The sequence below is a fragment of the Oreochromis niloticus genome, linkage group LG15 (assembly GCF_001858045.2).
Source record: "Oreochromis niloticus isolate F11D_XX linkage group LG15, O_niloticus_UMD_NMBU, whole genome shotgun sequence".
NCBI classification, from domain to species: Eukaryota; Metazoa; Chordata; class Actinopteri; order Cichliformes; family Cichlidae; genus Oreochromis; species Oreochromis niloticus.
In genome coordinates, this window is record NC_031980.2 from 11343165 (window position 1) to 11365291 (window position 22127).

The 22127-nt window shown below is 40.6% G+C and overlaps 1 protein-coding gene across 12 annotated transcripts in view; it reads right to left on the reverse strand.

Annotated features, from left to right (window-relative positions):
• The window catches only part of utrn (utrophin), a 187665-nt gene that overhangs the window by 52501 nt on the left and 113037 nt on the right, over window positions 1-22127 (reverse strand). For all 12 annotated transcript variants that reach the window (XM_003449882.5, XM_005454648.4, XM_019345707.2 and 9 more), the window contains 5 exons: window positions 13347-13476; window positions 9572-9840; window positions 8593-8739; window positions 5408-5486; window positions 4020-4080 (listed from right to left, as the gene is read on the reverse strand). In XM_003449882.5, the coding sequence (XP_003449930.1) occupies window positions 4020-4080; window positions 5408-5486; window positions 8593-8739; window positions 9572-9840; window positions 13347-13476 (686 nt within the window). The remainder of the gene's footprint in view (window positions 1-4019; window positions 4081-5407; window positions 5487-8592; window positions 8740-9571; window positions 9841-13346; window positions 13477-22127) is intronic.

Here is a 22127-nt window from a genome sequence, read left to right on the forward strand (position 1 = left end):
CACAAAAAGCGACCTGTGATTAGTCCTGGAGATGGATTTAGACTTGAATTCAAACAACAAATTAGGTGGAATTTTATAACTGCCTCCAAGGCCGAATGTGTGGATGTGAGAGAGGAGGATACTGCTGTAGACTAGCTTCAATTTGAAATAAAAAAAAAAAATATCACTGCTTGTGTCTCTAAATACATTTCTGTGTACAGTTTTCTGTGAATACCCCTGTGTTTTGTTTGTGTGTTTGTATGAGTGGGTGGACGCAGGTTCATTGGCTGGCCACATCTGTGATCACAGGCTGTTGTTGACTCTAAAGTTATAAAGCCTGTCCTCCGAGTCACTGGCTTTCATCTCTGAACCCTTTCTAGTGCCAAGATGCAGGCCCAAACCCAAAGCAGGTGTCCCTCCCCTCTTTCTATATATAAATCCCATTTTTGTCTTCGTCTAGACCTTACCTAGCTCTTTAAAGGGGACCTATCATACAAAACAAAGATTTTTTTTCAGACGCCCTTACTGTTGACATACAAATTAAGAGGGTAAGAAGCAGCCCGGTGCTGCTAATCAAATGCTAATCAAATGCACCTCAGCACCAGTAAGTGTGAGCACCTCTATGAAAGCACAAGCTTTGGCAGTTTGCTGGTCTGGAGAATTTGGGTGTGTGAATACAATGCCAGACTTCACAGGTGTGGACATCCCAGCAGATTCACTCCAAGATCAGACCATGAAATGCCCCAAGAGCTACATCTCAGACTCTACAGGCCTCAATTGGCATCTTAAATGTTAAAAATGTTAAAGTTCAGTACAAGGAGAAAAGAACTTAACAAGCATGGATTGTTTGGAGATAAAGAGAGAAATCCTCCTCTCTCTGAAAAACAAAAAAAGAAAAGCACAAGACTTCTGGAACAATCCCCTCTGTTTGACTATAATGCACAGCAATGCATTTGGCAAACAGCATATCAGCTCCAACACCTCACACCAACTGTTAAGCACGGTGGCGGAGGAATGATGATTTGAGCTTGTTGGGCAGCCACAGGGAACCTCACAGACATTAAGTTGACATCAAACTGTGTAACAAATATGAGGCTGACAGCTAAATAGTGACTGAAATGCTGTGGCGGGACCTCAAGAGAGCGGTGCATAAACAAATACCTACAAACCTCAACGAAGTGAAGCCACGTTGTAAAAAAGATTGGTTCGAAATGTCTCCACAATAGTGTCAGAGACAAAGTCAGACAGAAAACGATTATGTCTCGTTATTGCTGCTAAAAATGACTTTGCACTCCACTTTTGCACAACTCTTTTTCACAAGGCTGTACATAAATAGTCTTATTAACATGATTTAACACTTAAGCGTCTTGATATCGTCCAGCAAAAAAGGTTATTCTGAAATTGTGTTTTTCTTCATTACTGCCTATATGCACACAAACACATCACCAAATAAACAAAAACAGACACATTTTCTACATAAAAAGAAAACTATCCAAGCTGAGACTGTGACCACACTTAATAATAGAGAATCTTTTGGAAAATGAATTCATCAAACTTTTTTGCAGACATTTAACTAGTTACCGAAACAAGACTGCATCTTTAAATCTTCATAGCTGTAGCTTTTATGGTGGACTGTTCTGTGGACAGTGTACAAGTGGGGGTTTTCCCTTGTGTAAATGGCCGTTTGACAATTTTAACAGAGACGGTGACATTTCCACTCAGGGCGCAGGATGATTTAGGAGGGCAACCTGAAAAAACCACTACCACTCTATCATCCTAAAAATAAATACAGGCAGTAACAGCGTTATAAAAGAAACCAGAGAGCAGCAGAACTGATAAATGATAGCTGAAATAGAGTTTTCTAACCGCTAGACAAAAATAAGTGTGAATCTGGTTAAAGCAGCAATTTACTGACGTACAGTTAGATGTTTTTTGGATAATGAGGTCCTTTATGCTTTCAAAACTGACATCTCCTAAGAAGTAGAAAAGCTGTCCTGGACGCAATTTCTGCCCGTTTAAGCAAAAACCTGAGGTTTGGAGTGATTTGGTAAAAAATTAGAATGGGAAGCGAGATGTCAAGCTAAAGTCATTACAGCCACTGTTAGCAGAATATGGGAAGCAGTCCTGGGATTCAGCCAGATATTATTTATTCAAGAGGAAGTGCTACTGTTGAACTGAATGCGAAATGTTCAGGTGAAACAGCCTGAATGGTAATTTACAGACAAAAAACCAATCGCGAGAGAAAGAAGTTCTTAATTGGACGACAAAGAAAATGCACAGAAAATACAACGGAAAAACAAATAGCTACTAAGAATCCATGACCAGGCGGTGTTTACCGGAGGTCACGAGAGGTTACAGCTCTGACGCACAAAAGAAAGAACTGAAAAGACCAGATAATAATGAGCCATTTCACAATCAGCTCTCAGCATTTTCAAAATGCAAATCAAAAACATAATATCTATTCCGTCTGCACCATACTGCCCGCATCTGAATCTACCTTGAGAAGAATAAAGGTGTCATAAATGTGCAAACTTCAACTTTTCTACCAAATCTGTTACTTAAAGGCAGAAAAGATCGTATGACAGTAAAGACCGTTTTCACACATGAAACGAACACAATGTGAGGAGATTCAGATCAGGACATTAAATAAATGTAAATGTAAATGGACCAGTTCTATATTAGGGCTGCCACAAACGATTATTTTGATAGTCGACTAGTCACCGATTATTTTTGCGATTAGTCGACTAATCAGATCATGCATCCATTGGACGTAAAATGTACACCTGAAAATATGTTAAACGTTTATTTTGTGACCCAGAAAGAATAATAATTGTAATATTAAAACTAACTAGCTGCCGCCATTGTTGACAACTGCGCTGGGCCGCGCTATGAATTCTGGAACACAGTTTCTTCTTCTTCGGGGTTTAACGGCAGCTGGCATCCTTGTACATGCAGTGCTGCCATCTTCTGTTTCAGTCCGTTATTACACTCTTAAATACTACTACTTATTCCTGCGTCTTTTGGGATCTTACAAAGCTTCAAACGACGCGTCGACTATTAAATTAGTCGTCGACGATTTTAATAGTCGACGTAATCGTGACTAGTCGACTAATCGTGGCAGCCCTATTCTATATAGAGCTTTTCTATTCCATGTGAGCGCTCAAAGAACTCAGGAGGTAGGAGACTGTCAAAAGTAGCTCCTGATCACTTGAGTGTGAATGCATAGTCTACTTGAGCACTCACAGCACTTTATACAGAATGCCTCGTTCACCCATTCAAACCCCATCATCAATTATCACCAGTCAACACCAGTCATTTTCTGCACCTACTATCTAATCGGCTTTAATCAGTAAGGGGTCGAACCACCAACCTTCTGATTTGTGGATGACCTGCTCTACCTGCTGAGCCACAGCCACCCTCTGACATCACTGATGATGTTATTTCTCACAACATGACAGGAGATGTTCCACTTAAGACACAGTGTCACTGCTGAAAGGGTTTAGACAGTGATGCTGCCTGAGGAGAGCGTCCAAGAGACATGACACATGGCGCCAGCCTGCTCACTGTCACTTCACCAGACAGTTACCTACACTATTCTCTGATAAGCACAACTGAACATTACACAGACTTAACTTTGGGGAACTGACTGTTTAATCAAAAGGATGAAGTTAATGCATTAAAAAAGGGTCATGCCCTATAAATACTCCCTTAAAAGCCTTAGAGGTCCTTTAGGAGATTACTTTACAAAGTTGCACAGTCTAGACGTGAAATATTCTACTATGGTCATACGCCACAAAAGGTCATGTAATAAAATTCAGGTGCTTGAGACTACCAGTGGGCAAAGAAATTCCAAGAATGAAAATTAAAGCAAACTCAAATTTGATTGGAAAAAAAAAAATCATTCCATTTCAAATAGGTCACAAATAGCATTTTTCCTACCCTACTACAGCACACAGACAGACAGCACCACACAGACAGACGCATGCATACAGTTTATACAGGCACAGTGAGTGCTATCAAAGCCATTTCTCGCCACTTACTTGATGTAATAAGGAACCTTATTCTGAGAAACTGCACGTTGCCAGGGGAGCTGTACAGATGCTGCAGACAGAGAGAGACAAAGATAAAGAGAGCAGTGAGATGGGGGGGAAAGACAAAGTCGGGCAACTAAAATCCAAACGCCATCTTAATAAATGCTGCACAATTCCATAAAAATCCATTTAGTGTTTGGACCTTGACTTGAAATAATTTTTACATCTAACACTTCCATAATAACACAGTCTAGATGTATAAGGAAGACTCTCACAGAGCATGAAATTGGGGAGAAAAAAGTAAATGGATATTGTTTTCTTGGCAGAAAATCCAGAGGAGGGAGACAATGGGACATGAAAGGAAAGATTTTTATTTTTTTAAATAGAAGGAGAAAAAACTGGGAGTACAAAACAAGACAAAAAACACAGACAAGCAAGGGAAATGTTAAAAATGACGAGCTGATACAGTGTTAAAACCAGACAAATATAACTCTTGAGATGCTCTCAAAAGCAATAAGAAGCAGAAATGTTGCTTGATTTATCGCCCTCCCACTTTCCCTCCTCCTTGACACAGCTCTACACTCAGATATAGAGATGAAAAGACAGTAAGAGAAAGAGATTAGGCGAGATTGGGAGATATACGAGATGGATAGGGCACGATAAGAACGCACTACTTTATTGATCCCTCAGGGAATATTAAGCTACTAGTGTAATGAGAGCGAATGTGTGATGGAGTAGATAGTGTCATAGTGCCAGGAAGATGAAAGAAGAGACAGAGTGCTGTTTTGTCTGGGTGCAGTTGCCGAGCTCTCGGCAGCGCTTACTTTGTAAACTCGTGTCTGTTGGTGACACAGCATGCCGGCTGAGCCTGCCACCTGCTCTGAATCGCACACCGTCCATTTTGTCTCCGTGTCTGACAGCCAGCAAAGCAAATCAGGTGGAACGGGGAGAACACTAATGGCTGTATGATTATAGAAAATGACGAAAGTCAGAGGGGGAGAGAGGGAGGGAGAGCGCGACAGAGGCGCAGGGAGCCGGAGTCTGGCTGCTCTGTTTAATGTTCACGCTTCTGCATTTGTCTTTTCTCTCCAGCTTTGTCTCCAACTCTCTATGCTCTGCTAATGACCACTCTAAAGAGGGAGGGAGAGGAAGGAGTCAGTGCAGAGCTGTAATTAAGCCTTGCATTATTCAGAAGTGAAGTGGCGCGTCTGCACGCTATGTGTGTGCGCGTGCGCGCGTCCACTGAGCATCCGTGACGGCGAAGCATATGGCTGAGGATGAAAAGACGGGGCATGGGAGAGAAATTGGGCGATGTGAAACTGTGTAACTGAGTGGAATCAAACCAAGTCACCCCAAATTTCTAATTTCCTTAGAGAAGCAATTGGCTCGGTACTCACTGGAGAGGAAATGTTGGGAGGAGGGGCCAAAGTCTCTGTGGGCTTCCTGAAGGAGCTTCAGTCTGTCATCCACTGCCACCTGTATGATGACCACACGCACACACATAAAGAAGACAGTCAGCTGTGGGCTGGCAGGCTCTGCTCGCACAGACAGAACTTTACAGTGGCTAGACTTGGCGTCATGGTTGGAAAGAATTCAATTTCAGTGCAATTAAGTTACAAGTGGATTTTCTGTAAGACCCCAACTCAAGAAACTTTATTTCCAATAGAGGTATACATATACACAGTATCATGTCTTGACTGGACACACAGGCACTTGGTGTGAATTTCAGGACATTTAGCATTGTCTGGAAATTATAAAGCAGCTTCAATTAGCTGAGCACATGTCAAACCCACAAACAGCAGGTAACTGAGTGCTTACATGCACATGTCAGCTAATAAGTACACCGGATGCAGTCAATCACAGTACGGCTGTATGCTCGAACACAATGAGCTCAAAGCCCATAGCAAATCACTGCAGTGACAATTACAGGTAACTGTGGACCAAAATAGACTTGCAGGTCACAAATCCGCCATCTAGTGTAGACACATGGTGCTGGGGCCAGAGGGAAACCCATTATCCAGATTTCATGGAAGTGTGCTTTGATGGTATATATGTGACCGTAATGGGAAACAGAGCATTAATGGAAGGTTGTTTAAAAGTGAAAAATGAAGAGATAAATTCAATGGGGAAACACATAAGAAGCTAAATCAGGCAGCACACAAGAACACTAAGTTTCCTAAATCTCTACTTTTGAGCTAATCCCACAAAAACAACAAATATGTATCACTATGGTGCGATCACAAACGTGCTCGTGCAAAGATCAGAAAAGTAACATAGCACCAGAATCACACTGTGCCTATTTGTGTGTTAACATAAAATCTTATATAATTTCAAAATCAATGCTAAAACACTGCTGTTTACTCCATGTTATTATCTCTACTACTACTTAAAATAAAAAAAATAAATAAAAAAAACTTGTGTGAGAGGCATTTAAGTTATCAATCACTCAGACTTTTACTCCCGCGCTCCTTTGAGAGCTGTGTATTGACCTCCCAGGCACTGCACCTGTGCCCTGCCGCACATGATTTGCTTTGCTCCATCATTCCGACTAGCTGGACAGTATTGGCAGCCTGTAATACTGAGACTCGCACATTCACACAGGAGCCTCGGGCATTAAGTCAGCCAGATCACAGAGGGATCCTGGAAATGGGTACAGAAAGACCAGTAGCTCAGTTTCTTTTTTTGGCCACTTAGCGACTATTATCCTCACTCTCCCGCAGCAAGGAAGATGGTAGCTGTCTGGAAATGAAAACCAAACCATCAAACTACACAGCCAGATCTGGCTTATTAGTGAAGCTGAAGCCTTCCTGCAGACTGAAAGAAATGAAAAGAGCGGACAACAGAGAGAGACAGAATGAAACTAAGCCCTTCTCTGACTCACAATCTCAATTATGGTCATATTCCAGGCAACAAGACTGTTAGTGGGTATCTGTGCAGTGCACTGGGAAAAAAAAAAAAAAAAAAAAAAAAAAAAAAAAAAAATCACAGGGCTACAAATGAGCACAGCTAACCAGTTTTGCTTAGCGGGGAAGGGGGGGGGGGCACATTTCTTTTCCTGCTTAAATTCCCGAATAATGCAACCACACTGTCTGCCTCAATTATAAAGGAAGCTTCAAAAACATTGCACTAGAAAAAAAAAATCTGCATCTGTCTCATGTCCACAGCTGAGCATCTAACCTGTATTCAGTTCCTCTATGTGACAAACTGGGTGAGAGCACCATTTGTCCATTGCACTATTACAGATTATGTAATATAACATCTTGGTTTAAATCAATTATGACAAGTTTATTAAGTTAACATGTTATTTATTTCAACTGTTAATTGGTGTAGTTTGAACTCACCTTACCTGTGGTCCAGGAACAAAAGGAGGAAATATAGTTTTACTTCCTGTATTTATAGCTTCCTGGTTAATCTGAGGTCACAGGCAGAGACCAGGTGAAGAAGGGGGAGAATCTTTGTAATTTAATAAAGCTGATTTTAGACTGTGTTTATACAGAAATGGATTTATTGGTGCAATATGTATTGATTGCACCGTAGAGATTTTATTGCTAGTAAAGAGTAGCAGTATAGGTTTGAGTATGATAATGTTCATCTTACCTACTGAATGGAATAGTCCAGGGGTGAGTCGACTATTTAAGCAGATGAATGCAGGTGTTCAGGGGGGAAAGGACCAGGTCAGTGTAGCTGTGTGCAGCTTGACCTTAATTTCCATTGATTTAAGTTCAGTTATGTTTATTTGAACTGAGTTAACTATGGAGTTGAACTTCTTCTTATTTATTTATTTTTTTGTAAATATGGTTTGGTCACAAAATGGTGAATAAATCACTCGCTACACTGGACAGCATCTGTCTCCTGCCATTCTTAGCCGCTTAGGTCAAGTCCTACCACACTAACACTGCAGATCTCAAGCATCACTGGGCATCAATGCCAAGGACCCTAAATCTAAGAGACATGACAGAAAAGCTACTTTGGCATAGCAATCTAGAGATTAAAAACTGAATAACAGTGCACCTTTAAGTTTAAAAATCCCCAATTAGAATACAAAAATGACTGAAACTTGTCTAAAGGATATCAACACAACTCCAGCGCTCATGCTCAAAACCCACTCCTCTTCTATCTCCTTGTAATGACTTGTTAAGAGACTTTTTCACGACTTCTCCTCGAGGTCTGAGACATGTTCAACTCTGAGAAACACTCGTGACTATCTAGCTGTGACTATCAAGCATGCAGAGAGCCAAGGATGTGACCGGTGCGCTGTGAGAATAGTGACCACTGATGTGTAGTGACAAAGTGTCGCACTGAACACAAAGCTGCGTTCAACTAAAACAAGTAAACAGGGAGAGGGACGGCTCCAAATCCCCTGTGTGTTCGGCTGACAAAGTAAAATTGGCATACAGTGGAAAAACAGCGAGGGAGACACAAAAAACAAAAACAACGAGACAGCGCAGTCTCCTTTGAAGTCATATAGACAATTGTGACAAAATCTAGAGGAAAAAATGCACACACACACACACACACACAAAAAAAAAAAACCCTACTCCTGCTCCAAAATCTGTAGCTGTTTCAGGGGGATTTAAAGTACCTGTAAAAGTTTCCACCTCATGTTGAGCTGGTCCAGCTGTCTCGAGGCTGTGGACGACAGCTGAATGTCCAATGGTGTCAGCTCAGCAGAAAGCTCATTGACAATTCGAACGTCCTGACGCAACGGGGCAATCTCCTCTCTGAAGGCCTGGGAAAAAGATGATAGCGTATTTGTATTATAGTTGTGAGATTAGCCTAAAAAAATATGCTTTAGTCCAAACTGCTGACTGCTGTTTGTTTAGCCCTTTCTTGTTTAACCACCTAAATTCGAGAAGAGATTAAGTTTTCAGCTTCAGCTTTAAAATTTGCATTTAAAAAGTCTCCTCCGTGTACTGTCCTACCTGTCTCCCGTATTAGAGACAAGTGCTGCTCTGGTTGCAATCTAATCTATTAACAGACCGTTTAATCTAAAGTGGATCGCTAAATGACACGGATATAAAGAAATACGAGTGCCCGGACTGGCTGTACCTCAGGTGATTAAGATCTGAGGTGCAGCAGAGAGAGAAATAAGTGCAACAGCTGAATTTCCTCATGCAGGCTGTGAATCGTGACTTGGCTATTTTCAGTGCCCCTTTGTCCTCCGCTTCTCGACTCTTTCATTTGTTGTTTACAGTTTACAAGATGCTGCTCTCATTTTTCTTGCTTGTTAAATTAAATTTGTTGCTTGTTTCTCGGCCGGTTCTCCTTGGCAAAACGAGACATCCTCAAATATGATGTGTAAACAAGCAAGACTATACTGAGTATATCCTCAAATGAAGTAGCACTTTCTTTAAAAAAAAAAAAAACAACAAACAAAAAGTAAATAAAGAACCAGGGAAACCATGTGAAACATCAAACAATTCTTTTTTTCAAATCAGAATTTTCAAAGATTTTACACAGAAAACAACAAGATTTGTTAAACAGAACTCAAACTGAGCATATCTGACAGTATAAGAGGGATGGTTATGGTGCATTAGCAAAAATCTGACCCTCTGACTCACCGTGGTTCTATCGATGTGGTCCTGCAGAGAGTCGATCAGCAGATCGCCCACAGGTTGCCAGGTAGCTTTGGCCTCCTCTGCCCGAGTCAGCCGCAGGTCAAGCTGGTCCATGGAGCTCTGCAGCTCTTGGAGTCGCTCCAAGGCTCGCTCCACCTGACTGTGCCAACCGCCCACGTGCCCTTTCAGACGCTCCCACCGCTCCCTCACTTCACCAGATTGCTTTCGGATAGCCCGGGCCAACCCTCGGGCCTTCTCCTCTGGTGTGAGGTCTGAAAGATAAAAAAAGAGAATAAGGGAAATAAAGAAGCACGCCATTTTGTGGAGAAATGCTCATGGCCTTCATTATTATTTCATATTTTGTTCAGTTATTTCTTCACAATATGGTAATGAAAGGCATTTTTTTCAAGACTACTTCTATAAAATGGAAGAAATGATAGAAATGCATTTGTAATGTGTTCAAATTCTTGCACTGAACCGGATCTTTTCTTTTATTTCACAGTCCTTGACTTCTTTCCAGCGCTGCAAACAGGCTCCCCCACACTGCTACTTACAAAAATACACATGCTTGTGACGTTTCAGTGCTAGAGCTTCCCAAAAACAACCTTTACCATCTTCAGCATTTAATTATTGTTCTCTAAATATGTACTTTTACAATAAAAACACTGAAGGGACCTATATAAACTTTCATTAAAGTCTCTTCTTTTCTCTTCCTAAGATGATGTGGCAGAAGATTCTGAAGAACTATGAGCCATTTATCTGCAAACTTTACTATAATTATACAGCTGAATAAGCCCTTTGTGATCATTTTTTCTTTTATTGCACATTCCTTCAGTAGTTGCACATCCTTCATGTCTAAGTCTGACCCTTCTATGACTCATCTGCAAACCTTGACACCCATCGACAAATCAAGCTCCAGCACAATATAAACCAGAGCCCTTCGATCCTCTTTCTGACTTTGTACTGCCTGATAGAAAAACTACAGTCTTGTCAGAACTTGTAAGTTGATATGTAGAATTTTCTGACCCTTAGAAGTAATTCTTTTGTCCCTTTGTGTCTCAGGTCTACTAACTTCTTCCTAGTAACAACCTGAACTAATCCAAACTGCACACGCGCCTCTTCTCCAGCACTCTCGCCAGCCTTGACCTGCTCTCTGACACGCTAATCTGCCAAATTCAGCTGCTTTCAAGTAACAAATACGACCTGCTGAACTATTCACTGTTGTCCCTGAGTTCAGCTTTTGAGTCCTCACTTCTTCAGTTAACACTTTGATCCCATACTAGGCAAATGAGCGACACTCAACACGAGGCGAATGGAGGAGCAAAGGAGAACAGAAGGGCAGAAAAATAAAAGAAGGTAGGACGCTGAAGCTTGAACTAAAGTCAGGCTTGATCAAAGAGAAAGAGAAAAAAATGAGGGAGACTGAGGGTCTAAGAAATGACAGAAGTCTAAGAAGTCAGAAGGTGAGAGGACATGACGACTGTGGCATATCTGAGGATGCGGTTAGAGAAGAGGGGGGGAATAAAAAAAGAGCAGGTATAGGAGAAAACTGCTCCCCAGACAATCATTTTAACTGCAAAAAAAGATGAGCAGCTCTCAGGAGTTCTTAGGTCTTATCTCCAGGGTAGTGACTGAATTACCATCTTCACCTGTTGCACCTCTGCAATCTCGCTTTTTCTCATCTTGCTCCCGGCATACAAAAACGCCTGACACTGCAGGAAGCCCCATGTCATTGCTGATACTGATGGTGTCTGTAGTTTATAAAGAAGAATGATGTACACAGGCAAAGTAATATAAGCTCGTTTGATTGTCTTTACAAAGCATTACTATACTAATAAACTCTTGATGCTAGGGCTTCATCACTATCAGAGTGTTACTCTGACAAATTCAATATCCTCTCGTTACACCACAAGCACAGCTTCTGATCTTAAATTAGCTTGTTTTAAAAAAATCTATTTACTGTATACAATGAGATGACGCTTTGATATGTGCATCAAAGATCACAGACAACAAGCCTATCGGTCTGCGCTCTGAAGTCTCGCCACACCCCTACACATTCCCTTGGGTCGGTTTAATTATTTACACAGTAGGGATTTAGTTAGAAGGGAAATATGCTGACCTAACGAAGACTTCCCTGCTGCATCCAAAAAGAGACAGAGAGGGAATACTGAATGAGCTGGTGTATGTGTAAGCCCAGCTTCTTATCTATTTATACTACCTTCAACAGAGGTAACAGCTTGAATGATTTTAACCTCAGAAGTGAGGCAAATAAGACCTTAGAATCTGGTTCTTAAACTGGCTGAAAAGCAGCCATTCTTGTGATTGATGACAGGTTAAGGTACCTAAAACAAAACCCTTGTGTAGCAGAAAAGAAGAAGTTTCTTGTGGCAGTTCTCTCATTTATATCAGGTTATCACAGCGGATGCATCCATATATTTGATTTAATGCTGCCCTTCCAGACACCCGCACCTCCACCACCAGGTAGGTGCCTCTGTGATCTTTCGCATATTAAGCAAATGTGTTAACCATTACACTATGGAGCTTAAATCCAACTAAAAACCTTTAGCAAATGACTTTGTAGGATGCAAGCCGCAACCTTTTCCAGCTTCTTTTTTTTGTATTCTGGCAGCTCGCTTTAGGGGTCACCACAGCACATCATCTGCAGCCACCTCACCCTCTCTTTTGCATCACATCAACCCTCTGCATGTCCTCCATCACTACCTTCTCTAGAACTTTCTCTGAGGTCTTTCTCCTCCTTACCGCCAGCTCCATATTTTACATCCTTTGTAAAGTGTATGCACTATCCCCCCGTTGCACATGTCCAAACCATCTCCCCTAGCCTTTCTTACACTGTCTCCAAAATGCTTAGCTGGCACTGTCCCACTGACATACTGTGACACTAATCCTGTCCCTCCAGGTCACTCCCAAACATCTTCATCTCTGCCTACCTCCAGCTCCACCTCCTCTCTTTGAGTCAGATCTACCATCTCCAAACCGTACATCATAGAAACTTTCACAACAGTGTTACAAACCTTCCCTTTCAGTGCTGCTACTATCCTTCTGTCACTATGCCTGAAAAATGAAGACAAGGTATAGGTGCCAAAAACTAGAGTTCTTTCAGGGGCCAAAGGTCCAACTTTACAACAGAAGCAAACATGGAAACCGCTTCAACGAAGAAATGTTTTTTAGCTAATGTATAGCTTCATAGTCACTGTATGGGTGATATTTTCTGATAACTCACCAGCCTAAATTGCATTAAATTTAGTGGTGTGGCAGTGTTAATTGTGGATGGCTTCAAAACAGGGCTTTACAAAACAAAGTGTTTACAGTCTATAGTTTATTACCACGGGCTGCGTCCAAAATCAATGCATATTTGTTTCCTATATGCTATTATCATACACTCCAACTTTAGAGTGGGAAATTTTGTTTCTACAGGATTCTGGCCATGTAAGAGGAAAAAAAATGATATGTGAATTACAAAAATAGGCGATTAGTGATTTAAAATCTGTTGAGAACAGACTACACTAACTAGAGACCTTGAACTGTGAGTTTATAGTTTATCATCAAGTCATTATCTCCAGATACTTACTATACCTAAAAGATAAAACTGCCTAAGCCTCATTATGAGCTCTGATTTTACCACAATTTACTCAGTTAGGAGGTGGGAAAAATTGCATGGCGTGGCTTTAATGGACTCTGTAGTGGTGTGCAATATTTTTAAAGTTTATTTATTCTGTTAGAGATAGATTTTTTTTTTTTTTAATGAAAAGGAACAAACCAGTCTTTGGCTGCAGGTTCTTGCGTGGCTCTCCAGGACCCTCAATGGGTTGATCAGCAAGAAACGTCCTCGCCTGGTCCAAAGTGCTGATTACCAAGTGCTCGCGCTCCTTCAGTTCTGACCGTAGCGCCTGTGGGAAAAGCACAGAGCAATGACTTAGAGGGGACTTGACGCATATAAAAATGTTACTAATATCAACCACGAACTTCTTTGTAACTTTGTTATGATCAATATATTTTAAAAAACAGTTTAATTTGAGTTTAATCTTCATACAGTTCTTGCAGGTCCTAGTTTTTGAAATAACTGAAGACTGAAATAGTGAAGCTGTATTTTTTTGTGTGTTTTTACGGTTTTTTAATATAAAACATATCCATTTTCTCTGCAGGTATGTGCATGCTAGACTCATCTCCTCAACCTGTCCCTGCCAGTGAACTCCAAGTGAACCTGATGCATATTAAACAGGGTTTTGTACCCAAATTACTGCCCCCCCCCAGAAATATATATATATATATATACACTAATGAACCAGTTCTTAAATCAGCTTTGACTTTCATTATATCAAAAGAGGTTCTTGTGATTAAAACACTCACATCAGACCAATGAACAAACGCAGATGTTTACGTTCTGCCTATCGGCAAGATAAGCAACACATTCAGTGGCTAATTAGGTGATTGCAGCACAACAAAACAGTTTCCCTGCTCAGTCTTCGCCTATTAAGAAGGAATCAAGAGGTAAGAGAGAGCAAGTGAGAGAGTGGCTATGTAAGGAGTGTCAGCGGTATTGAGAGCTCTGAGAACAGAGCAGCGATTGAAGTGAGAGTACTGGGTCAAACTGGGCTTCTCCTCTGGGTCTGTGTGAAATTAGCTGAGCAAGGCACAGAATAAAGCGAGTCACTGTAACCCTGCAGGAATAATCATTATAGAGCTCGCTAGTAGTACCACACATCCTGCACATCCTCTCACAGCGCCGCTCATATTGAAATAAGCATAGCACACCATAAACACACATACACACGCACACACACTCCAGGCTCTAGTTCATGAAGTTCATGAAGCAATCTGACAAATGCTCTTAACCTTATGTCAAGAATTCTGCCTCAGAGTGCACGGCAGGCGATGGAACTACATAAAGGGGGTGAGAACGGTATGTAACGGCATAATTGTTCTTGTCTGAATATACATGTGACACCCCGAAGGACTTCATTGCCTATCGGAGTGTGTGATTGCTTTGTGAAGAGGCGATGTAGTTGAAGACACTGTGAAGCTGGTTGATTAGCTGGGATGACTCGCTCTGATAAAGTCTCACACTTATCAGCCTGATCAAACAGTCGAGTGCAGCAAAAATGAGATGCAAAAGACTGACGACAAGATGCTGGCTTGGGTGCAATCGTATTACCGGCAACATTTGAAGACGTAAGACAAGAACAATAAGAATCGCCTTGAAGAGAAACTATCCAATCTGTATGTATGAGAACACCCCACCACTCAAGATGCAGTTTACATCCATATACGCCCATACCTGAACTTTCACCTTCTGTGTGACCTTCATTATACTATGTCATCACCATCTAATTTCATCCTTTTAAACATTTGTGTGAAGATTTGCCATAATTAGCCTATAATTTCCTGAGTGACCTTAACCCTCTGACCACTTCTTTCAATTCTATTTCACAGTTCACACTTGCCAACGCTGCTGTTGTGGAAGCATTAAAAAAAAAAAAGAAAAAAGAAAAGTCATTTCTGGAAGTAAGTTCTTGTAAAAGTTGGATTTAGACCAATGCAATGACAATTTCACACAGCCTCCTGCAGACAAATGTACTCTCACCCTGAAATGAAGCATCCTGCTGAACACAAATTAGATCATCCCTGCTAATAAATGGTTTGCTTCGTTCCAATGATTTCCTCCCCGTTCACACAGAGGAAGCATAATAGGCAGGTAGCGCAGAGAGGGGACCTTGAGAGATAGAACGTAAATGAGAGGTGATTGAGGAAGAGGGAAAGGGGTGTGAGCAGAGATAAGAAAAAGAGGATGAGGAGCTGAGCAGCGAGGACAACTCCCAGTTGATGCCAACGCCTTTAGTTTTCCATATATTTCTTTTTGTTTTTGCTCTCAGATGTAGAGTGGTGGTTTAAATTAGGAAACGAAATGAGGGTAAAGAGGCTGTTTATTTTCAAAGTGTGTTGCATGTTACTCAGAGTGACGCCAGTAAAATATTCTGATGTCAGTTGTGTAATGTGTTAAACACAGATAACAGCTCAGGTCCACGAACAGCATCCTGGTGGAAACAAACTGCACCTGGTTGAATAAATCAGGGAAGTCTGATTACAGCCAGATGTAGAAGGAACCATTTGTAGCCATTTGTAGAACTGGCTTGTTTATAGATATGTGAAGTTTGACTTCATGTATTACACTTTTAACATCTCCAAAGAACCATCAGCAATTATTTGCAAGTCTCATAAACCCATATGTTATTCACAATAGAAGACAGAAAACAAATATTTAAACCCAGAAAATTAATAAATATTCACTCATTTTGAATGTGATGGCAGCAACATCAAAGAAAGTTGGAACAGTGCCACTTTTATTCAGTTCAACAGTTGCCTCAAGTTGCTTTATGTTGTAAGGTGGAGAAAATGGAGAAAACTCCAACGGGGTCTGCCAACAGTCAGAGCGAAAGTTTTACTGGGGCGATACTGTGAGGTCTTTAAGATAATGAGTAGGTGGGTTTACCACTGTGTAGCACCCTGCGTGACATCTGGGAGATGAATATTGTCCCATTCTTGGCTGATACAGGATTCTAGCTGCTCTACAGTCCTGGGCCTTCTTTGTCTTAGTTTTGCATTTCATGATGTGCCAAATGTTTTCAGTTGGAAAGGTCAGGACAGGCAGGCAGGCACTGTCCCTTGTGCACAGAGATTTCTCTAAATTCTCTGAATCATTAAATATTAGGCCGTATAGATGACGAGATATTCAAAGTGTTCTTTATTTTATGTTGAACATCATTATTCTGAAATTTGCAGGTTTTTTTGCAGATTGCTGAACCTCTGCCGATCTTTACTTCTGAGAAGCTCTGCCTCTCTAAGATGCTCTTTTTACACCCAATCATTTTATTTTGCTGACACTTAACCCAATTAGTTGCAAAATGTTCCTGCATCCATTTCTTTTTAGAACATTTACTTTTCTAGCCTACGGCAACTCCCCGTCCCAACCTTTTTTGAGACATGTTGCAAGCCATCAATTTCAAAATGAACTCACCCCCCACCCTTTTTTTTTAAATTTAGTAGTAATGATTCACTTTAAACATTCTGCTAAAAATGTGTTTATGACATGTGCACATAATTTTTTCTGGTGTTTTTTTTCATAACTTCTAAGATAACGCCTACCGATTTCTTACTGAATGTTTGATTTTTCTCCTTCTCTAGCTTGACCTTATCTATCATTACTCACACACTCATAATTTCTGAGATACTGTATTCTATTTGCCATGTCTGTTGTGTAATATCACTTCTGTGAAGTGAAGTGCAGTGCTGTGTTATTGCTGCACTGTTTACTTACACTGTGTGTGAGAATAAATTCAAATAGAAGCTGAAAAAAAAAAAACCCTGTTGATAAAGATCATGTGGCTTAAAAGCTCAAGAACAGCCTGCAGTAAGGCCACTGTGGTCAAAAGTGAACTCTGCGTCTCAGGCATATTTACTATAATAATACCCATATTAATAATCATGTCACACAGGCATAGTTTGAGTAATAAAAAAAATCCCTGTCAGTTACAATAAATGTAATATTATCTTCTAATGTAAACTGGCTCCAAAGAAATGAGCCACAGAAGGCTTTAATATCTGCAACGTGAGCAGCGCCAAGTAATCCTCTTTGTTAGATACAGCCTCGCCGTCTGTTATCCAGCCACTGGGTATCCTTACAGTTCAGGCAGGTGACAGCACAAAACACTTTCACCCAATATTCAACCAAACCTCAGCACGCGCACATTATCAGAGTTTCACACAGGGACACACTTTTCACACTTTTTTGAAAGGCGGATATCAAACACATACGCCGCTTTTAAGTTAACAAAAAAGCTCTCTTTTTTTCCCTTTTTCCCCAAGCAAATCCCAGGCAGCGTTTCAGTGATGAGACATAGACATCTATGTCAGAGATGAAACAGGACAGGTCTTCTCTTTGCTCTTTTTCAACAATTTTCAGGCTCTGGCACATCAGAATATGAGCTGTGATTTATGGAGACTAGAGAAAGAGGGGACTCTTGTCACTTTCACAATACTTCTGGCATCTACCTTGAAGCTACGAGTGACCGTGACCTTGGCTGTGAGTGTGTGATTATGTCTGTGGGCAAGTGCTTGTGCCCAGGTCTGTGTAAGAGTGTAGTATGTGGCTGTAGCAGCACAGCAGACTCTTATCACTAAGTGCCCTGTGCTGTGGCGCCAATGAGATAACATCACAACACAGCTTCTTTCAGAGCTCTGCCAAACATCCCTCTTCCTGCTCTCAAAACCCTGCTATCTCAGCCTCTCCACAATATTACCGTAGCCCTCATCTTCTAGAAGAAATAAGCCTCCCAAAAGGACTGCTACAATATACCATCTCTCAACATAAGAGAGGCACAAGGCAGGAATTTTCAGGCGCCTTTGCAATAAGGGTTCAATCACACTGCGGGAGAAAGGGGGGGGAAGTCACAATACAGATGACTTCTTATTTTTCTCTAGCAAAAACTATTTTTAGTTGAGGCCAGAATTTGAACTTGTGTCGTCTGAGCCAAATTAGATTTTATAGTTGCATACAGTTGCACAGTTCATAAAGGAGCCACAGAGTGATTCAACTGAAAAAAAATTTAATTGCTCCTTTGCCCTCCCAACATTCGCTGTTATCTCAGAATAGCTGAAAGCTAGTGATAGCTGGTAGTTGTTTGAAACAAATGCTCCACTTAACTAATGCATCCAACCTTGGCCATTGTTAATTTAGTAACAATAACCACAGGCTGTGAAATGCCTGTGAATGTACAAGAAACCTATTTGTGACAAATTCGCAGTTGCCGAAATAAAAATGTTATTTTTTTCCATGTAAAAGATATGTATATTTTGCATTGTTGTGTTAGTGCAACTGCAATAATTTACAAGTTTGAGGTCAAATTAGAACCTTTTTTATGTTTTTTTGAATCGTCACTGCATCACTCTTTAGCATAGTTTTGGAGTACTTAATCAGGTTTGCTGTCACCGATAATTATAACTGCTAACCGCAGCATTGTTCATATACTTCTTTGCTTCTTTATGCTATCATAGCCTTTGAAAGGTTTAATGCACACTTACCAGAATAATATCAGCATTAATTTAGAGGATTCATCTCCTAACACGGTCCAAATATTCAGTCTCTTTTTAGTCATCTCTTTTGGTTTTGATTAACTCCCAAACCTCTCTCTTCAGCTCATGAATGCTCGACTATACTAACCATCTATGTAGCAATCTGTCCGCTGTTTGGTGCATTAATAGAAGTGATAATAATTGCTTAAATATGCACTTAAACATTAACTTGTGTTTTTAGACATATCCAACAGTGGATTTTAAATTACACAATTAAGATGAGATTAAAATGCAGACTTTCAGCTTTAATTCAAGGGGGCTTAAAAAAGTATTGCGGTTCAATAAAGTATTGCATTAACGGCTAACAGTGCATCATATTCAAAGGCTCAAAAGTAATTAATTGACAAGCAATTTTGTGGCCAGATACAGTGTGTTCCCTTGATGTTTCATGACAAATTAAACCAATAAAAACATCTGTATTTGACTCCAAGTGTTTAAGTTGTGTTTTCACCGGATCTCTCAATATGACGTCGGCAGAGATTCTGATGTGAGTGAGGGAAGCGGTCATTAGACCAATAAACCAAAGTAAACCCATAGAGTGATTGCAAACACTATGAGAGTGGCCAAAAATTTGGTACATTTTTAAAATAATGAACACACTGGCCAGCTCAGCAACACCAAAAGCTCTGAAAGACCACATAATAAAACTGAGGTGGATGATCACAGAATTATTTCCATGGTTAAAAAACACAACTTCACATTACAAACCAAATGACAGGCGAAATGAAAAACTTTGATCATCTAGGTACAATTTAATGTTCTGCTGGATCCTGGCATCTTGATCTACCTAATCACTGCTGCAGACCATGCATACACATGGCACTGCCCTTTGGCTCAAGAGAGACGATAAAGGACCCATGGTGTGGACCTGGTTTCCAATTGCAAATTCCTTTGATTCTAGCTCAATCTGCACCCATGGAATGTGCTGGAACATACCGGATCTAAGGATGCCCCACCCCAGAGTTGACAGGACCCAAAGGATTTGAGGCCAATGTTCCAGTGCCAAATACTGCAGGACAAACCCAGAGGACCCCCAGCAGATAGGGGCTTTTTTTTGCCAGCAGTGCTTTAGACCATCAAGAAACACGTCTAGCAATTTCATTAAACTGCAAGTGTAAATGAAGCAGGCAAAAACAATTTAAAGTTCCTCAGAAAGAGCCAATGGTGAGTTCTAAAAAAGCCCTGCATCTCCACAGACACCCTGAGGTAAAGTCCAGCACAGCACTTAAATCCATTTCATTCTCCTTTACTACCTGTCCATTCAAGTGTAAATGGTGCTAATCAATCATTCAGGCACAATGATTAAGATGAGTCCTGTGGCAAATTATTAGACTCTCCCCACTTTAGTTTGAGTAATGGTATGCTACTTAAGCATATTTAGAAGATATGGGGAAGGGGGGTTTAACTAAATTTAAACTAAATCGCATATTGCCTGTTGCCTGTATTCATTCTGAAAGATTCGAATGAGCTTTTGAAAGAACCAGATTGAACTCGCCTAACAATGCAGACAAGAAACCAACTGTTGCTGAAAGATAAGAGTCGTTAAAGATGCCCACAAGCCTCTGGTCCCTCGTTCCCACTCCTTGATCTAAAAGCTGCTAATTTAATAGAAGAGACTGATGAGTTTAATCGGCTTGATGCTGACAAAGGCGTTTTTACTGGGTAATTGAATGTGCAATTAATAAACGCTATTATGGCCATTTTAGAAGAGAAAAACACAGACACGGATCAATACACCGAGGAGGGCGGAAGAAGTAACTCAAGTTAGCACAGACAATACCCACTCAGTCGCCTCACACTTTCAGCACTTCAACAATCAGCTTTTTGAGCTAGATGTGAATGCAGCTGATGTGTTGGAAACCTAAATATTATGAATATAAAAAGATGTACCATGTATACTTTTCCTACCTCCACTAACCTGGATTCACCTTATCTACTGTACATCTTTCTCTTTTCTCCTCATTTAATTTTGCTTCTGTTTGCCACTTCCTGTCTATCACTTTCTGCTTGGACCACTGCTCTTTCATATTTTTCTTCCTTCCGATTCTTTAATAACAGCAATATCCGTTGCTCTCTGCTGGGCTAAGTGGCTTAGCCTTCATCTTTTATCTCAAAGTCTCCCAAAACAAAAAGAGAATGGAAAAAAAACCTCACTCTAAGCCTTCCCTACCTCAGAGACACCAATTTCCATATATTTATATCCATGCACATTCCCCCAATCTCTCCGGCAGAGCAGCTGGTGCATGCATTGCTCACCGACTGTGTCTGCGTATGTATGTGTGAGCACAGGGGACTTGCAAGTGTGTGTCTGTCAGTGTAAGCAAGTAATAGAGCATGACATGTTCAAAGCCCCAGCTTTTTGTTCTGCTCAGCCACCTCCCCTCATCCTTTTTAGGGTCACCAAGACCTCCAGGCCAATCTACTAAGAACACAGAGGAAGTGAGGGAAAAACATAACACAGGGAAAAAATGGTAAGTGAGACTTCCGCACTTTCAACTCGCCAGTTTCATTATTTCCTTTTTTGAGTATTCTCAAAGCTGAATACCTGGAGATGAACAAGGGGAAGCAGAGAGGAGAAAATGTGAAAGAAATAGAGAGGAGGAGTGTAAAGAAAAGAGACAAAAAGGCTAGAGACAGGAACCACAGGGAAGGATGACAGAAAATGAGATAAAAGGGCTGAGAGAGGGTAATGAGAAAAAGGAAAGTAGAAGTGGACATGAAGGTAGATTACACTCTGTGGTTACTGCGTGTGCTCTCAGACTCATTGCTTATATAATGGAGCTCATCTGATCAGCTGGGGTAATGCCTTTCTCTTCTCTCTGTAAGGTGTTCAGCAGACACGTGGAGCAAGCCTCATACTCTGATGAACCCATATCAATTAAAATCAGAAACAAGATTCCCATAAAGGGTCCAAGTTTGGACTGTCAACCAGGCAAAGTGTGGAAGAGTGTCTCTCTTTTCCCATAATATATAGTTTTTACATAATCTGCTCTGCTTTCTGAGTAACGACTCTTCATTAAGCCATTAAAAGACTATATTTAGCAGACATTACAGCAGCCAAGAAATTGATCGTGTGCCACTGGAAGAGCCCGCTCTTAGTGTCTGTGGTCGATCAGTTATGTCTTTTTTTTTTCTCCATTTTCCTTTAAAAAAGGGAAAGCACTGAGCACATTGCTCTAATGATTTTTTTTCTTTTGAAGTTTGGAATTAGTGCTTTAAGTATTACACACTTTATTATGTGTGTGTGTAATTTCTCTTATTTTTTCCCTCTCTTTCATATTTCTTTCTACAAATTATCACAGAAGTGCTTCTCAAAATTGAAACCCCTTTCTTTTCTGTGTGCATGATTGCTTCATTAGCCTCAAACAGTATTATATCTAACAAATTGCCATCTAAAATTACAAAATGACAT